This window comes from Pituophis catenifer, unplaced genomic scaffold (genome assembly GCF_029215685.1).
Source record: "Pituophis catenifer annectens isolate HBS135680 unplaced genomic scaffold, rPitCat1.0.hap2 SCAF_2, whole genome shotgun sequence".
Taxonomy (NCBI): Eukaryota; Metazoa; Chordata; class Lepidosauria; order Squamata; family Colubridae; genus Pituophis; species Pituophis catenifer.
The window spans coordinates 262,586,020-262,605,923 of NW_027256882.1; the positions used below are offsets into that span (position 1 = coordinate 262,586,020).

General features: G+C 39.2%; 1 protein-coding gene across 1 annotated transcript; it reads left to right on the forward strand.

Annotated features, from left to right (window-relative positions):
* The first annotated feature begins 1,077 nt into the window (after positions 1-1,077).
* On the forward strand, positions 1,078-9,486 carry F2RL1 (F2R like trypsin receptor 1). Its single transcript, XM_070935831.1, has 2 exons — positions 1,078-1,249; positions 7,696-9,486. Exons 1-2 carry the CDS (start codon positions 1,177-1,179, stop codon positions 8,790-8,792), a joined length of 1,170 nt encoding a protein of 389 aa, XP_070791932.1. The 5' UTR covers positions 1,078-1,176; the 3' UTR covers positions 8,793-9,486.
* The last annotated feature ends 10,418 nt before the right edge of the window (positions 9,487-19,904 follow it).

Genomic DNA, 19,904 nt, shown 5'->3' on the forward strand with positions numbered 1-19,904 from the left:
ACACCTGTGAAAACTCCCAGAATTCCCAGCCAGCTGGTTGGAGAAGTCTGGGATTTGACTCCACAGATTTTAAAATTACCAAAGTTGGACATCCCTGAGACAAATGCTTTCTGTTCATGAACTTGCTTTTTATCAATGCAGTGGGCAGGCTATCATTACTTTTGTGTTTAAAATTTAGGGTTTTCTTTTATGCAAATTAGAATGTTCTTGCTTCATTTTGCTCTTGAGGGCTTTTTAATATTAAAGAGAAAAATTACAGGGACAGAAGGAAGACAATGAGGAGGCTCAGTACAGAACAATAAACATTTATCTACAGCACCGTGTTTTAACTTGGCCATTTAAAGACGTATAGAGTCTATAATTCCCAGAATATCCCAGTCAACATATTGGCTGAGAAACTCTGGGACTTAAAATCCACACATTTTAAAGTTGTTGGGATTGACAAACAGACCAATGGTACTGTAAATGTTATCAGGGTAAAAAAATTGCGCAATAGGCTGAAATGTATTTGAAGACAGCCGATAGAAAAGAAAAAAGAAAAAGAAAGTTTGTTTATAGTTTGCAGTAGACACCATTCCGAGTAAACCCTTCTCTTGGGGCACCATCGCGGCTCCTCCCTTTCTGCGAAATCTGCAGGCGGAGGCAGCGACATGGCCCCCAATTAGCGTTGATCAGACCTGCGTGCTCGGTGATGATAGATACGCATTGTTGTTTCGGGTCGTCTGGGTGTTTAGTCTTAATAAAAGCATTCCATAAAAAAAAAAAAACCCCACGCACAGAGCTTTTCCTTTTTAAATTCAGGGCTCGTCCCCTACTGTAAGGGAAGAGGTTAGAAGCACAGGTCAACTATCCTGCCAACTGGCGCCCCGCCACTCTCGGTGTTCCCGGCTCCCCCCTGGGCTCTCCCGCGCGGCGCTCCCGGCGCTGCCGGCGAAGGAGAAGATTGCCTGCCAGCCCGCCGCCGGGCGAAACTCCTGCCTTCCCCGCCTCCCCGCAGGCTCAAAGGGCACCTGGCCGGCGCGAAGGGGCGAGGCTCCGCCTCCGCCGCCCTCTCCTTTTTTTCAGGTTGCGGTGAAACTCCGGTGAAACTCCCGGGCGCTGACAAGGAAGGAGGTGGAAGTTCTCCTGTGTTCGCCGCCGCTGCTGCCGCGATCCAGTGGGAGCCTTGCCGCGGATATGGGGCGCCTCTGCCAGCCTTGGCTGGGGGTCCTGGTCTTGGGAGGAACTCTGGCCGTCGCCTCTGTTACAGGTGAGAAGCGAGAGGTGCGCTCGGGAAGTTTTCGCCCTCTCCCATCTTTTTTTTCCCCATCGGAGCCGGGGTTCCCGCCTTTCGGGACCGGTGGGGAGACGGGCTGTTCTGGGGACATCCTGTGCGCCCCCCCCCCAAGGTGCTACTGGACATGGGGTGGGGTGGGGGGCTTGCCCTCTCAACAAAATGGCTGCCGTGGGCATAGGACCAGGGACAAAAACCTGTTTTTATCAGAATGGCTACCTGCTCTTTTCCCTTCTGCCCCATGGCGAACTTTCTTCCTACTTTTGGTGATCCTTTGGGGCTCATCAGGAGGACAGCTTAGCCAAGATCACCCGTTGTTTTTCTTTTGTGAGAAAGGTTAGGGGCCTTTCTTGGGAAAATAAGAGGCTGGATCTGGTGGTTGTCCGCAGCTTGGCTCCCCGTTTCCTATTTTTCAAAAAGGAAAATGCCAGATAGGACAGGTAACCTGAAGGGCACGGAGGGAGATTCTTCAGGTGTGCGGCTGTTCTCTGGGCACCACATTGGGAATTTAGCTTGACAGTCTAGTAGGCGATAGAAAAGGTTCTTGTGTCATCAAAACAGGAGTAACTTCATTGGGATTTAACTCCCCAGTGAATGTGTGCATTGAGTTGCTGCAGTGATGTTATCTATTCACTGAAGCTTTTTTGTTTTTATGCCTGATAAATTGAAGCTTAACCTGATGACACAGCCTAGTTCCTAACAGAAACAGGTTCTTTAGAAGAGAAGCAAAAGTTTGTTTTTTTTAAACTTCTTTGAAGCTAAAATCTCTAGTTACAAAGACGAAGTCCAGAAGTTCAGGAAACTTTTTCTGCCTTGACTGCTTGAGAAGTTTCAGTTTACCGCTTGAAAAGCTGACTTGTAGCAAACTAATTAATACCTCTTGTACTTTGATTGTTAGTGAAAAGATTTAAAGAGTTTATTATTTCAAAAACCCACTATTTTTTTTTCTTACAAGCTAAGTTGAACTTTGTTCTAGCTAAGGGCAGAAGTACCTGTTTTCCAGTAATTGGTTGATGTTAATAAATCTTCAGAATAGCATAAGAGCTCATCCTTTTAAAGCTGTTTTAGAATGAGAGCATTAGATTTGGAAATATAAAAATTAGCCTTTCATAAAGGAGCATCACAGTATTCTTCCTTGAATGAACATGTGTGTGTGTATGCTTAAGCAACTATAACTACTCTGTTTACTTTACCTTCATTTTAATTGCTTAGAAATTTTAATCTGGATTATAAAGAGGGTGTTAGATTCTAAGAAAAGTGATAGATGAATTTACTGTATGTACAATCCAATAATATGAATGACTGCATCAACATAAACAAGTGGTATAGGATCCTAAAGCAAGAAGTCCTTCCTATCTTGGGTTATGATATAATTTTGCAGTTTGATGAGTTGGACATGGGCAGTGGTGCATTCTTTAGGAGGTGGAAGAAAAAGAAGAATGTATCTGCGGTTAAACTGACCTCCATGATTTGGGGGGGGTTGCTAGAAGATCACAGCAAATTCATATGCAATAATAATTAATGCAGTGTTTACAGTTTAATACTTAGTATTACCTTCATTAACTTACCTTCATTAACTTGCATTAATATTAAATGCTGAGAAACGATGAAGAGCTTCAGATGTTGAGGTATTATTCTACAGAGCCAAATAACATGGAATGTATGTGGTGAACTTAAATTGCTCAACATGAGAAGAACCTAAAATGCCCTTTACGTCTTTCGCGTCTTTGCCTAATAAGGATTCCCTCTCTGCTTACGACAAAGTACATACTTTCTACATAAGGGAAGCTGTTCCTGTTTACCACCCAAGATACTTTCAGGGGGGTACTGAACAAAAGTATGACCTTTTCCAGTGAACGCTGAACTGAACTGAGTTTGCATAAATTAATGGGTGAACTTCTGATCCAGTTAATACTAATGGCCTCCCACACAATGAATATAATATAAAATGCACGAATAAGTTAGTCCCAAGTATGCTAGAGTAAAATGAGCTGGTGATATTGAGTGCTTGGGAACTGGCAGACAAGAATATTGTGCCTGTTTCTCAATCTCTTGCACAAGTTACATGTTGTGAATCAATACACGATTCTCAATGTCAAGTTGATGCTACAATACCAGTTGACAGATTTATTGTGTTTTATTAATCTAAGTGAAATGTTTATATATATATTGCTAATCCATGTATGATATGCCATACGTTAAATAAATAAACCAATTGACAGAGAAGTGGGATGGGGCATTTCTAAGAAAAGAAAAATATTATTTCCCTTTATTTTCTTTCTAGACCCTTAAGATAAAAATAAACCTAACAGGGTTAGAAGTATATATATATGTATATATCTCCATCCATCCATCCATCCATCCATCCATCCATCCAATGTGAGTTCCTTGAGGAACCTATTTGAAAAAAATAAAACATTAAAAAGATGGGGGGCTGCGTATATTTTAAAAAGATGGGGGAGGGCTATATATATTTTGGCTAGCTGGCCAACTTACACTAGCAGGGCAAAGTGGGAATTTGGTGTATGCACTTGTTCTAATAATGTGTAGCTCTGTCCATAATAGCTTATCAATTCAAACTCTGATCTGTCTGAGGTGAGACACTGCAATTTAGATTGCAGGAATTGCATCTTTTTTCCCTTTTATAGAAAGCAAGGATGTTGGGGTAGACAATAACTTTTCTCATTGATATGCAACATCTACCCTATCTTGTTGTCCCTCAGATGTTTTTATTAAAGCCAATAGAAAACTTCCTTCCTTGCATTAAATCCTCTACAATGGCAACAAATTTTATTTCTTAAAAAAGGAAATTGCCTCTCCAAATTTGCTATTTGGGCCAGACTAGATATGATTTAATCTATAAAATTGGAATTAGACATTAACATTAAAAAGCAAAAAAAGTTGCAGAGCTGATCATTCCTTTTTGCCCCTCCTTTTTTGGCTCCATCCAGAATGCTGAAGTGTTCCTGGAGTAACACTTTCAATCACAATCAAAATTTAATTTGGACTGGAATATTGGTTGCTGGGCAAAGTGCTTGTTAAGCTAGATGCATGACTGCTTTACTCAGTGACTACAATCCTGGCATTCAGGGTTGTAATTGTTAAGCAATCTTATGGGGTCATTAAACAGATGGAATCCCAGGTAAGGACCATGAGGTCTCAGAAGGTGAGTAAGAACTGGGAGGCTTCACTCAGGAATTGAAAATGCTTCTTTCCAAAATTCCAGCAGGATTTTCAGACCTTGAGTGAAGAGACACACACCCACAGCCTGTGCCAGGCCTTACCTTACCTCTCTGCTGGGATTTTGGGTTCCTCTCATCTGTGGGAACTGGCTGAAAAAGCTGCCTGCTGAAGGCTTTCAGTTGCCTTCTGTGCATGAAAAGGAACTGACAGAGGTGGGTTGCTGCCACTTCGAACCGGTTCTTTAGAACCGAATGTTAAGGATTTGCACAGTTCAGCGAACCGGCAAATCCCACCTCTGGCTGGCCCTGCCCGCCTCTCCCCTCCCAGGAGTCCCCCTGTTTTGGCATCCAGTTTGGTGGAGGGATGCCTTCCAGGCCCAAAATGGGGCATGGGGAGGGGGGGGGCCTCATGGGTCCCGTTTTCGCTTCCAGGGTTTTCGCTTCCAGGGTGGTGCTGGGAGGCTAGCAGGCCCAAAACAGGGTGCAAGGGGGCGTCACGGTCCTCCCCCATGCCCCATTTTCACTTCCAGGGTGGTGCTGGGAGGCCTAGCAGACCCAAAACAAGCCTGTTTTTGCTAGCAGGCCCAGAATGCTGCAGGAAAATAGTGCATTATCATTACTGTGGGGTGAGTTGGGAATATGGATTTTGCATTATGATAACTGGGGTGAATTTGGAATGGGGACTTTGCATTATGATTGCTGATAAGTAAGTAGGAAGCAGTAAAAGAGGAATGGAAAAATCCCTATCTGTAGATCAGTGTTTTTCAGTCTTAGCAATTTTAAGATGGGCGAACTTCATGATGCCTGGGGAATTCTGGGAATTGAAGTCCATGCACTTTATCCATCCATTTATCCATCCTAAATGGATTATCCATCCATTTAGGATTTTCCATTCCTGTTTTATTTAGTGTTTGGTGCAGTTAAATAAATCAGTTGTGGTTTCCTTAACAAATAGTGATTAAAGCGATATGAACCATTACTGGACTTTTTGTGAGAAACTGAAATTAAAAGTTGATCTGGGCTTTGATGATTAGATATGGAATTATGGAAATAATGTAGACAAATATTAATCTTAGAGTAAGAGTTTGATATATTTTGTATTTGTATTTGATTATATCTGTACCAAAGAAAGTTGGAAATCATTCTTTTTCGGTTTTCCTTCTTTTCCTCTTTCTTTCTTACACTTTTACTCTTTTTCTTTCTTGAGCCTTTTCTTTTTTCAACTCTGTTTTTTATTTGTTTATCCCTTAGCTTTGTATTTTTTTGATGTATGAAGGATCAAATACTCAGCCATTATAATTCTACATTTCTTATTTACATAAATCATATCAAAATTTAGAATGAAATCTACTGGGAGCCATCTCATATAAGGCAGGCTCTGAGTCCCTCTAACCAAAAAATGTTTATTGATAGAAGAGGTTATTTGTAGCTCAGGGTTGAACTGTGGGGTCCTTAGTGCTCTCTGAGCTTGATGGTTTTCTTGCAGATGTTTCATTACTGTAGAAAGTTAGCACCCACCCCACTCCTAGAAGAATGAAATATTCTAGGAAATATTAGAAAGGCAGAATATTATATCTCCCTGGATGAGAAAAGGAGAAACACGCTCTTGGAAAGCAGCCCCAACCTTTGTTGATCGCCCCAGCAGATATTTTGGTGCCAACCTATCTGCAAAACAAAAGGTTGGGCCAGCTCATCTACAAAACAAAAGAACCTTACCCTCAGTACATGATAGGATTAGCCTTCTACCCAACTCACCACATGGCACAAACAAAGCCTATCATTGCATCAAAATAATGACCCATATTGCCACATGGGAGTCTACAACCAATCAGGATACTTCCCCTTGCCACAGGAACGGGAAGCAAGGTCATAGCCCAAAAGAGGGTATAAATCTATCCCTCTCTCTCACCCATGTGCTCATTTTGCCCAGGATCAAACCATGTGGTCTTTTCCACCATTAAAACCATCTTTCCAAGCAGTCTCCGTGTTTCTTTTCTCCCCACTTGGAACTGAACCCAGTTGGATATTTCTTCCAGCATTACCAAACTAGGTAACATCATCAGTACTAGAAGGGAGTGGAGTTTGCTCTTATTTTCATATACTAGTGGCTTACCCTATCAGTGTTGATCAGTTGCTTCACAAACAGTGTTTTGATTGGTGCCAGGTCTCCACAGCCTCAGGCAGAGAAGGGCTATTCTGCACCCCTCCCTCAAATGTTCTTTAAAATATAGAGTTTCCCAGCATTCCTTTAGGAACCTCCAACATGCAAACTGTGGTTATTCATCCTAAAATGAATCCTCTTTATCTGGAGCTTCAAAATTTGCTGTTTGCTAGGAAGATGTGTAGCTAAAAGTCAGTCTACATTTAGTGTACATCTGACTTTGGGGATATTTCTTCATAACCAAACAAAAGTGTATTTTCAGTGAAGTTCACACCTCTTGGTCACTGGATCTGGAAGCAAAGGCCACATTTTGTAATTAACCTCCACGCCCCGTTTTGACTGGCAGAGTGCTGCAGGAGGCTGAGTGCTGTCACACCCCCTGGCCATGCCCACCCAGCCACGCCCACCCAGCCAGTCATTACGGTACAGAACCGGTTGTTAAACTATTTGCAGCCCACCATGGGAACTGACCTCCTTTGGCCGGGTTCAGGAACAAAGCTGAAATCTTCATCAGTTCCCATTCTGTACCCTGCTAAAGGACTCCAAGTCTCCTTTGTGCATGGAAGAGAACTCCTTTGATGGGGTGCAGGAACAGAGCTTCAGGATTTCAGCTCTATTTTGCATCCCTCTGAAGAAGTTCAGCTCAGTGGATAACTCTTTCAGCCATTCCACAAAGATGAAAGGGAATCTTTTCAGTAGCCGGCAGCAGCTTGCAATCTTCCCTGCCGTCTTTCCCATTGACTTCCTAGGGAAACTGACAGAAAAGAATCCAAATGGCAGTTACATGACTGTAGGGTGCTTGGTAGCCAGTCATAAGTACAATGTTTCCGATGCTGTCATAATTCCAGGCTGTTGTTAAACAGTCATAAATTGAGGACTACCTGCAGAGTTTTTCTTATTAGTCTTCCTACTGGAGTCAAGTTAGCCTATGTAGTCTCCTCAATTCAACAGTATTTTTATCCAAAGCAAACTTATGGTACCAATTATGTATTTATAACTTGTTACTTCATTATATAGGCTATGTGGGAGATTGTTAATGGCCAAGTAGCTTAACATATTTGCTTTGTTTCTTTTTTTAGTGAGAAACCAAACTGTCTTTTCAAAAGGAGGAAGAAGCTTTATTGGTCAAAAAACCAATTCAACAAACAACGAAGAATACAAAATAGATGAGTTTGCAACCAAAATCCTAACAGGAAAACTGACTACAATTTTCCTCCCTATGATCTACATTATAGTCTTCATCATTGGCTTGCCAAGCAATGCCTTGGCTCTGTGGGTTTTTTTCTTCAGAACAAAGAAGAAGCATCCTGCAGTGATCTATATGGCTAATTTGGCTCTGGCAGATCTCCTGTTCGTAATCTGGTTCCCTCTGAAAATTGCTTACCATATTAATGGCAACAACTGGATCTATGGCGAAGTCCTGTGCAAAATACTGGTTGGGTTCTTTTATGGAAACATGTACTGCTCCATTCTTTTTATGACATGCCTCAGCGTGCAGAGATATTGGGTAATTGCAAACCCCATACTGCACTCAAGAAGGAAGTCAGAAATTGCTATGAAAGTTTCAGTTGCAGTATGGATCCTGCTGCTGCTTGGCACAGTGCCACTATATCTTATTAACCAAACTGTTTATGTTTCTAACCTTAACATCACTACATGTCATGATGTCTTACCGCAGTCTGTGTTGGCCAACGACATGTTCCACTACTTCCTTTCTCTGGCTATTGGGGTCTTCTTATTCCCAGCCATTCTCACAACTGGGGCTTACATTCTCATGATAAAGACTCTTAATGCTTCCATTACAGATGCAACAATTGGGAAGAAAAGGAGAAGAGCCATCAAGCTCATCATTATCGTACTTTCTATGTACTTGATCTGTTTCTTGCCTAGCAATATTCTGCTGGTGGTCCATTATGCCCAGATCAAAAGCAATGGATTCAGTAACGTATATGCATCATATTTTACAGCCCTTTGCCTTTCTACTCTAAACAGCTGCATCGATCCATTTATCTACTACTTCATTTCAAAAGACTTTAGGGATAATCTAAAAAATGCCCTTCTATGTCGAAGTGTGCGCACCACCAAGAGGATGCAAGTCTCCGTCTCTTCAAACAGATACCCAAGAAAATCCCCCTCTTATTCCTCTAGTTCAAACACAACTAAGTCAACTTATTAAATTTGTACGTACGACACAGGAATGTCTGGATTTCCATGGACAGAACATGAAACCGAATTCCAGTAACATTTAGTAAACAAATGTTTACAGCTGGTGGACCTTCTTTCCATACAAAATTATATGAACAAACATGTTCTTTACAAAGGGAAAAAACAAAGTAGCACCCCTGATACGGACAATATAATATATTTGAGTTTGGGTTTAGACCAATACAAGATTATTTTTACAAGCGATTAGCAGGTGTGCAAATAAGTTTTTCCATATTAGCGTTAATCAAAGAAACATCTTGCATCCAGGCACAAGTGATGGTCCTAACTAATATTAACTAGTTTGAGATTTTAGACAACTTTTGTTTTATAAGAACGGGGAACGGTAGAAGAACATTGACAGTTTGCCAAACCTGTCTTTTCCTAATCCAGGATCTATGAAGGCCCTGGAGTACTGTATTATTAATATCCCAGTGACTGTTCTTTGCACTAATATACTTAATACTTTTATTTTTAACTATGCTGTGAATATGCAATGTTTCCAGTAATGTAGCATGTAAATTGTAGGCTTACTGCAATATTTTAAAATAAAAATATTTTAAATGTTTTTAATTAAATAAAGGAACACTTTTATATACTTATTTGAGTTTGTTTGGATGTGTGAAATTTGCTTTCACTTTACCAAACTGTAAAAAGTTCCATTTTCTTCTCACTGGCTCCAAATGAAATAAAAGATTTAAGAACCACATCTCCAAAGTAGTGAATGGATCAATAAAAGAACTGGTTGATTTCATTTTCTCCGCTGTAAAATCCCCACCAGGGCCACAAGTGTGTCTAGCCAGGCTTCTTGCCCACCTAATTGTAATTTATTAAATTTAATTCCTGATGAAAAAAAAAAGCTGGCCCACTCTAAAGCACCAGCATTTAGCACCATCTTATCTGTTTTCTTATAATAGTCCCATTGGCTTTCTGAGGAAACAGTGGTTGAGTGGCTTTAGCCTACTGCTTTTTTGAAATGTGGTCACCTATCCAAATACACACACACACACACACACACATACACACACGTCCAATATGGGAAACCAGTGAGAAAAAGCACTGACGGGGGCTGAGAGAAACGCCTTCCCAAAATCGATTTCCGTGAACTTAAGTGTTTTGTTAATAGGCATGCCCTCCTAGAGGAGATATATTGTAGAAGCATCACTAACACACAACATTTTAAATGTTTTCATTAATGCCTCAATGTTTGCCTATTCTCTGCCCCTCACCCCCACTTGTCTGTTTTATAGCACCTTGTGTACTAAAAATGATCTGCCATTTATTTTAGTTGCTTATACCAGTATTTTAACTTAGATTGCAATCTCTGTTGCTAATCCAAAAATAAGCTCTTTTTTCATCTCTGACAATGTAGACTGCTTCTGAATTGGGCATGGCAGAATGCAGGTATCAAAACAGTGATAAATGATTTTTCTCAGTAATTCTGTTCTGGGTTAAGGAGATACTTTAGAGATCAAATCCACGCCTCTGTTTTATCTGGTCTGACAAACATGTTTGAAAATAGCATTAGTAAACTAATGTAGGCAAGTCAATGTTTGTAAAACTTTTTTAAAAAATCTTAGTTGAAGCACCAGCTTGAACTTCTCATGACTCAAGAAAACCCCCTTTTTAAAGCTGACTAATATTAGTACTTAAGAACTTTCTTTGTTTTTACTGAATTGTGTATCCTACCTTTTTCCTCTAAAGAAGAGAGCTTTCAGCAAAGCAGAGCATAATTAAGAATTCTAAGTTTGTTTTAAAAAATGAAGATATGGTTATAAAAATGCAACACATTTTGAGTGTTTTGACTGTTCTGAGCTCAAAACAAAATGTCTTAGGGATTTCAAATTTGTCATGTCATACGCAGCCCTATGGAAGAGTCAGCAGTTAGAACATTTAATTTCCTTGATAGTGTTTTTCCCTAGCAAGGTTTACTTTTTATTTTAAGTAATCAACCAATTGTTGATCCAATGAATCAGGAATTGAGCCTAACGTCATGGATTGAGAAAGAGTGAGTACTCTAAAATTACCCACCAGCAGTACTGGAAATCCCAGTCTCCTGGTTTCTAGCCTAGTGCCTTAATCATTAAACCAAACTGGTTCTCAGTAGCTAAAACAATACCAAAGATAATAAAACTACAAATTCTTAACTATATTAACTCACATTCAAAGGCAACATCGCATAAGCAATGAGAGGTCACAGAGTCTTGGGAATGGTTTATCCTATCTTTGGTGGACTAGCACAAAGTACCTCGTTTTAAAAAATGAGTTATTTTTTGGTCTTCAGATATTTCTCTTCTTACTTGCAAAACAAAAATCTTGGAAGTTATGCATTCAGTGTAGCTATGCTGCTATGATCACTACAATCCCTAAATTTTCCCTCAGAAGATTTCTTAAAATGTAATTTCCAAACCAGTGTGCCTTAAAACCTAATGTTTTCAATAACTAAACTTCCTTTCTAAAGTTAATCATTTTCTGCTTTGTTGGCTGGGGCTTTTCTCTTTTTAAGCATCTGCTGAGTAACTTTTCTATGACAGGGCCTCCTGTACCTTGTCAAGATACTGCCAGACTATTTTACAGGAGCCTGTTGGCTGCATTTTTCTGTGATTCACTACTCCAGGAAACTGCCTTTCAAATGAGTCATGCTCAGAAATATGAGTAATGTTGAGAAATGCAGGAAGGAGTGGGTTTTGTGAATTATCCCCCTCCCTTTTTTTTTTATACTCTAAAAGCAAAGCACCTAAATTCTCAGGGGGAAAAAGTACCTCCCACTTTAATTCCTGAATATAATCTGTTTTAGGAACATAGGAACATTTTACATATAGAAATGTGTGCAAAACAACTGCTACTGTTGGTATTCACCAGATGGCTTAGATTTCAACTGCTATTAACTTCCCAAAGGTCAGGTAATTTGGGAAATTATGAATCTTAAAGTCCAAAGTGAGATGGATAAGATTAGTTTGAAAACTCAGGCTTGAACATATTAAGAATATGAGGACAAAGAAAGATTTGGTGATATTGTTCAGTCATCATACTAAAACATGATTTACTAAATAAGCTACCATTTGCTGGGTTTGCAGAGTATGCTAAACCAGAAATGGTTTATAAAGAGTTCCTGTATTAATACTATTAGACAGAGCCTGCCAGTCCTTAAAATATTATGAAAATGGCCCACATTTCACAACTCAGCAAAGTTTTAAAAGACCTGAGCTTCTGCTGATTGTATGAGCTCAGTTGTTTCATTTTAAAATCAAAATCATTGCAAAAGATATTTTAATTTGAGTGACTGAGCAATTTATCTGGTATTTCTTAAAGAACCCTGGTCAAAATTTCCACTGGTAATATCCCCATGCATATCTATGCATACTCATTCCTGGGTTCTTAGTCTCCTGTCCTCCCTTGGTCTCAAATCCCTTCTTCCTTTCATTTGTCCTCACCTTTGCTTTCTCGTGTTCTGATAACGTTGAAATGAGACAGGTATGCTACAAAATGAAGTCATCCCAACAACTGCATTTTGCCAGGAGACACATGGACAATGTAGGAAGGAAACCTGTTCCCAACTCGCTGTAAACTGCCCTTGTTTTCCTTTGCTTTGTTCACACCATTGCAAGTCCCAATATGGAGTGACTGAATCATGAATCAGAAAGCAAAGAGCATGGTAGTCTTTTCCTTAAAAAAAAGACCAGAAGAAATGTGCCAGTGTATTTGTTATCTTCACTGCAGAGGTACAGAAAGTTGGGGTGGGGGAACTTAATGCAGAACAAATGGAGTTTTTTACTGTTTGCAGTACTCTACTATTGATTTGAGACAATGATTTGAGTCGGGAATGACTAGCACGTATGTGTGAGGGGAACCTTTACCTTTACCATTGATTTGCAGCTTGCACTTTCCTATTGATGGGGACATTCCCATAGTAATTGCAGAGAAACCCTTCCATAAGACTCTGGGCTCTATTGATTAAAAAAAATCTATGTGCCATGGAACTTGGGAGGAGCGATCTCCAGGTTTGATCCACTGGATTTGCACCTGGTAAGTCCAATTCTAAGATGTTCTAAAGAATAACTATAAAGGTAAAGGTAAAAGTTTCCCCATTCCAGTCATGTCTAATTCTAGGGGGCAGTGCTCATCTCTGTTTCTTAGCCAAGGAAGCCAACATTGTCTAAAGACATCTCAACGCTCATGTAGCCAACATGACTATACATCGAGGTGCCTATTTATCTACTCGCATTCACATGATATTGAACTGCTAGGTGGGCAGGATCTGGGGCAAGTAATGGGAGCTCACCCCATCATGCAATCATGATAAACTTAGCGTCTTTAATCATTGAGCAATTATTGAGCCTTTTCAGGAATCATAACCTGAAAAAATAGTTTTTTACTTAAGTTGGATAAAAGCCAAAACTACAAAGCAGTTTCCCCAAAAGGCCTTCTACTACTGCTCTGTAAGATGAGAAGAAAGGTTGGATTTCTTCCAAGGTTATTCAGAAACAAAGCAAAATTGCTGAAATGGAACAAGATAATCTCACCATATACGTTCATAAGCCTATGTTTGTGGCAACAATAAGAGGTTCAAGTATCTGATACCAGTGTGTTGCTATGTTTTAAATGTGTTTCTGTTAAAAACAACTCACCTTTTTGGCACTGAATCAGGTTTTGGCTGTTTGTTTTACCTACCAAATTTCAGTGTCTTTAATGACACTTACTAGAAGGCTGTTGTGTATTGTAACCCCCTCTCACTCCTCAAGCAGCTGTCATAGACATTAAGTAAGAAAAGCTAGCAGTGGGATGAACCAAAACTCACAGTAAGCACATATTCTTTGAGAAGTAATAACAAAGATCTTAGCAAGTAATCAAGTTCATTAGAATTTTTCATCAGGCTGGAAACATAGTGATTAAAAATGCTTTTAAGAGTAAAAGGGAATGTAGTGGGGAGCACTCATATAATCAAAGAGATACATATTGCATAATAAAGTAGACGCAATAAATGAATATTGCTAGGAATTATGACATAGTTTGCTGTTCAGTAGCGTCTTAAAATGGAATGGATGATTTGGTGTGCAAACTTAATTAGGCTTTTAGGCTGTGTTTCCATCACATTCTGCAAAAAGGGCAATCAGAAAAAAATAACACAATTGTCCAATTTGATTTCTACGGCTAATAAGAACAAATAGGTCACTCACAATGCAGAGAGCAGATGCAAGGAAAACAAAGTAATCCTTTACATTAACAAGCATGGTGATTAATTTTAGATGGTGACATGGCCTTCATATCTTGGAACTTTAAGATGTATTAAATGATTACAACTCTCCAACAAGTTGGAGAAATCTGATCAAGACTAGCTGCACATATTTATACCATATTTCTGCATATTTTTGTTTACTCCAGATCCTTCCGGCTCCTTTTTGCTCTGCTATACCTTCTCTCAAATACTGTATCTTCCCATTAAAGGGGAAAAAAAAGACCATAGAAGTAGGTATGTTAAGAAAAGAGATAGCCAAGCCTTTGCTGAAGAAAGGGAAGTAATTTGATAATTTTCTTTTTTACAGTTGGTCCCTAGTTCTTTCTAAACGACTTTCATACATAGACTTTTAAATCCATGACTTTTCCATTTTTCCATTAAACAGATTGTCATAATCTTAAATTAAATTCATAATGTTCTATGCTTCAAATTACATAAAAGTAGTTTGTTTCTCTGATTATTTACTGCATTCTGCAAAATTCTATGGGACTTGTCTGCTATGAATTCCTCCTCTTTCAAATGCATCACTACATTTGTATTTGATTTTGGAAATGTAAGTAGGATTTTGGCAGCCAAAACTGATGCTAACTGGAATCGAATTCTTCTGTAGTTTTCTGAAAAACTATTGGCAGTAATAATGTTTCTGGCCTCTTGCCACAGATACAAAAATTAGCCCTTTTTGTACTTATTTATTTATTTATTTATTTATTTATTTATTTATTAAATTTTTATACCGCCCCCTCTCCCGAAGGACTCGGGGCGGTGAACAGCCAAAATTAAAAACACACAATACAAATATTAAAATGCATTAAAACAGAATTAAATTATCTTAGGCTTCTCCAATTTAAAACCCCATTACCCATAAAATTCACCAATTAAAAAAATTTTAACCCAGCCCGGCTTGCTGAAATAAAAAAGTCTTCAGGGCCCGGCGGAAGGTCCGGAGATCCGGGATTAGTCGTATCCCTGGGGGCAGCTCATTCCAGAGGGCGGGTGCCCCCACAGAGAAGGCTCTTCCCCGGGGGGTCGCCAGCCGACATTGCCTGACAGACGGCACCCTGAGGAGACCCTCTCTGTGGGAGCGTGTTGGCCGGTGGGAGGTTATCGGAGGCAGAAGGTGGTCTCGTAAATAACTGAGTCCTAAGCCATGGAGCGCAGTACTTAACTGTACTGCAACATCATATTACCACCCATGACGTTTGGCAGACATATGTCCTTGATAAGCTGGTTTGTCTAATGTTTATTGAATAGATTATGCATGAAATTGCATAATCTGTATTCTGGCTGTGAGCTGTGACTGATTAGCAACATTAGATTTTGCTTTTGTAGACAATATACAAATATGAACAAACCTAAATGATAAATATTGCTATCTGGCACACATACACAGTCCATCTCTCATCCTAGAGAGACAATCTTAGATGACAAATTCCATTCTATTAGATCAAAATATTTGTCTAACTAGCTTGAACTTGTATACTCTCACTTGCTGCCCTTTTCTAGGATCTCAAGCAGTTTATACTCTAAATTGTGACATTAAATGTGCAGATACAAAGCATATTTTTTCCATTGAGCCTGCCAGTCAGTGATAAAAAAGGTATCTAGTTGAAGCTTCTATCATAATAGAAGAAGCAAGCAATTAACTTTATTTTTATTACAATTGGACACAGAATTCCATATAGTTCTATGAACTACAGAAAACATTTTTAAAATTATGGTCTCACACAAAATGTATAATACTGAATCCCATTCCCTCATATTAGTTTTGTTAAATACATTTAGAAAGGATAAATTTTATTTAAGGAAATGAGTAGTTTATAATGAGGAAGTTCATAGTTGGTGTTAAATTCTAACATAGGTTTCTAGCTTAAATTTGAAGTGCTATGTATCCTTATGGGAAAGTTAAACTTATTGAAATCAATGGGACCTATTTCTGAACTGGATTTTCAGGACCATCAAGCAGGGCATAATAATGCTATCTTCAAACATCTAAGATATGTCATCTGAGATGTTTGTGGTTTCCTTGGAAACTTTGTGCAAAGCTGGCTGGGTGACTTTGGGCCAGTCACTCAGTCTCAGCCCAACTCACCTCACAGAGTTGTGGCAAAAAAATAGGACAAGAAAAAATATTAAGTATGTTCATCACCTTGAATTATTCATAAAAATAATAAAGATGGGGGGGGGCTAAAAAAATGAGAACTGGTAAAATTGTAGGGATGGTGGGCCTTTGGTGTAGTAACCTTGAGAAATCTGATTTCACTACTCTCTGGAACCAGACCTATGTTCTGAAATACATCCATAAGAGTAGGTGGCTGCTTACATTCCTAGACTATTGAATTAGAGTTTTCTTAGTTAAATATTAATTACTGTAAAATTAACCATAAGTGGTTATGATTACTACTTAAATATAATTACTAGCAACAAGAAATGCAAGTAGATCTGAGCATTTACTTTTTTCCCAAAGCTCTGCATATGTACTCCACTAGATGAAGGATTAATTATAACTATTTTGATATTATGTTTATATTAGCATACTCTGCTAGCCTAAATATATGATGTTGTGTAATATACCATGCAAATAACCTGGCACGTGCAGTGGATTATTCCAAAAAACCTGACCCTGAGCTTTAAAGTAAGGACTTTGCTAAGTTGAGCGTGACTAATTTTATTTATTTATTTATTTATTTATTTATTTATTTATTTATTTATTTATTTATTTATTTATTTAATTGGACTTATACGCTGCCCTATCTCCACAGGACTCAGGGCGGCTCACAATAATAAACAAAACAAACAGACCATTAAAAACAAAGTCCATGATAAAATTGACAAAAAATCCAATAAAACCCCATTAAGTTCTATTAAAAACCCCATCAGTCTAGGGCGGCTAGATGAAATAGCCACGTTTTCAGCCCACGGCGGAAGGAGCGAAAGTCGGGGGCCACCCGGAGCTCCAGAGGGAGTTGATTCCAAAGGGTGGGTGCGCCTACAGAAAAAGCTCTCTCCCTGGGGGTCGCCAGCTGACATTGTCTGGCTGACTGCACCCTGAGTAGGCCCTCCCTGTGAGAGTGCACCGGGTGATGGGATGTTGCTGGATGCAGATGGTCCGCCAAATATCCCGGGCCTAAGCCATGTAGGGCTTTATAGGTGATCACTAGCACCTTGAATCTCACCCGGAGGGCAACCGGCAACCAATGCAAGTCGCACAGGAGAGGTGTAACATGGGAGTGTCGGGACACTCCCAACATTACCCGCGCGGCCGCATTCTGCACCAGCTGAAGCCTCCGAGTGGTTTTCAAGGGCAGCCCCATGTAGAGAGCATTGCAGTAGTTAATACGGGAGGTGATGAGCGGATGAGTGACCGTGCGTAGGATATCTCGGTCCAAATAAGTGCGCAACTGGCGCACCAGGCGAACCTGAGAAAATGCCCCCCTGGTCACGGTCATAACATGATCTTCGAAATTTAACTGTGAATCCAGGAGGATGCCCAGGTTACGCGCTCTATCTACAGGGGGTAACACTTCACCCCCTATAGCCAGAGATGGAATATCTTGTTCGAGCCGAGATGCCAGTACCCACAGCCACTCGGTCTTGGCAGGGTTGAGCCAAAGCCTGTTTCTCTCCATCCAGGTCCGTACCGCTTCCAGGCACCGGGACATCATGTTGAGGGCATCACTGGGCTGGTTCGGGCTATGTCCCTGTAGTTTAATTGGCAAGCTGCAAAAATGGTCTGCTGCTTTCCAAGCCAGCCTACAGCCCTGGGAATTTCTGAAGGTTTTTTGCTTTAAGTATTAAACTTATTTGATCCCCTCCCCCTTTTTTTTTAAATCAACCAAACTAAAAAGCTTTCTGTGATGACTGTACTTCAGTATATGTTAAATTATTCCAAGTGTATAATTTCATGCTTCTAAGCCAAGCTAATTCTCTTTTGTGTCCTAGCAATGTTATGTAACATTAATATACACCTGCAGTGTTATGCCTACTTAGAGGGAGAAAAGGGAGGCTTCTAAAATAAACAAAGAAGGTGTATATATTCTTACCTAGGTGAGAGGCAAGAATGTTGCAGAGCAAGACTTATGGTTTCTTAATATTAGGTCTTTATGTCCTCAACATAACTGCAATTAATTTATAAACTCTTTATTGTTCTTTTAAAATGCTGAACCAGGTTTATGGTGGAATACAAAATTACCCAGAAATATTCCTGACGATGGCAGGAACGTTTAGCAAAATATGAAAGAAGTAACAAAGCAAATATTAACTTAGCCTAGTGCTTATTATTACAAAGGTGGGAAAAAGTTAAATTAGGATACACAGGTTGATTTTGTTGCACTTTTATACTTGGCAGATTACTGATTCTCAAATGATTTACTAATTGCATCAATAACATGATTTTTCCGAAGGTGGCTCATGGAGTTCTTTAAAACAGAAAAGAACTCATTCAATATGGTCAAAGTCTAACAAGCCTGATTTTGTCCATCTCTGCATTACACTACAAGCTATTCATAATATGTCATGGGCTCCCTCTTCTGATTATGTTTTGAACATCAGGTCTTTTAAAAACATTCCGTACCAAAACATTCATTCATTTAATCAATTTATACGTTGCCACAACTATGGAATTCCACAACACTACCCTATTATAATGCCAGTAATAGCTTAATTGGCTTAATTTTCTATTTTTATTATGTAGCATTTACAAAACCACTTGGATTGTTTTGTTCCTTTATACTAATTATTTCTTTATGCTATTATTCAACCTCATATTTACTCCCACCTTAAAATAAGGAACAATTAAAAACAATTGACAATGTGTTCAACCTATTTATAAATTACTATTAGCAATAAAAATGATCATCAGTAAAATACCCTTTAAAAACCATGCAATCAAAATTATAAATATTCAGAAGTCTCAGAACCAACCATATTTCAATTGATGGATACTCCATCCTAGGTGGGTTGTTTTCTCCATGGACTTAGTTCAAAAAGACTGGGTTGATAAATTTAATAATATTAAATTTCAGATAAACGAAGTCATGCCATATGTTCTTGGAGAAGCCTGGGACATTCACAAGGGGAGTAAAAAAAGAAGTCAAAGAGTGGCTGTGGTCAGCAACCAAAAACCATTCCTTTTTACCAGTGTTGCACACACAACACACTTAAGAAGGAGGCAGAGTTATGGTCATGCAGTTGTGGCTTCCATCTTCAATTCTCCTGTGAACACTCCAGCATCAAACATCTTTGTTTAAATAAAATGGAATTTTGTTTTAGTCCACTTGATTATGGCAATACTTAAAATAGAGGACTGAAAGGATGAAATTAAACTAGTAGTTTCTTATTATTTTTGGGGTTATGACAGGTTAAAAGATTTAGCCAGTGGCTTGTGGGGAGTATGTGGATATATTTCAGTTCTCTGCTGGCCACATGTAAGAAACAACAAACTTCTTCTAAAGCAGGAGTGTCCAATCTTGGCAACTTTAAGGCTTGTGGACTTAAATTCTGAATCATAACTCCCAGAATTTAAGACTTGTGGACTTCAACTCCCAGGATTCCTCAGCCAGCATGAGTTAGAGATGAAATTGCCCAGTATCAAAACACAAGGGGGAGACACACTCCAAAGAAAATATCTAGTTGTAATGCATAATAGGGTTCTGGACTAAAATTATTGTTGCTCCTTGCTCAAGGTTGTTTTATTGTTGACATTTATGATGTTTGAGGGTAATATTTAGATCGGTATTTTTCAGACTTGATAATTTTAAAATGTGTGGATGCCCAGATTTCCTTAGCCAACTAGTTTAGATTTATCATGGCTGCAGTATTTTAAATTATCTTTTTTATTCTATGTAAGCCCTT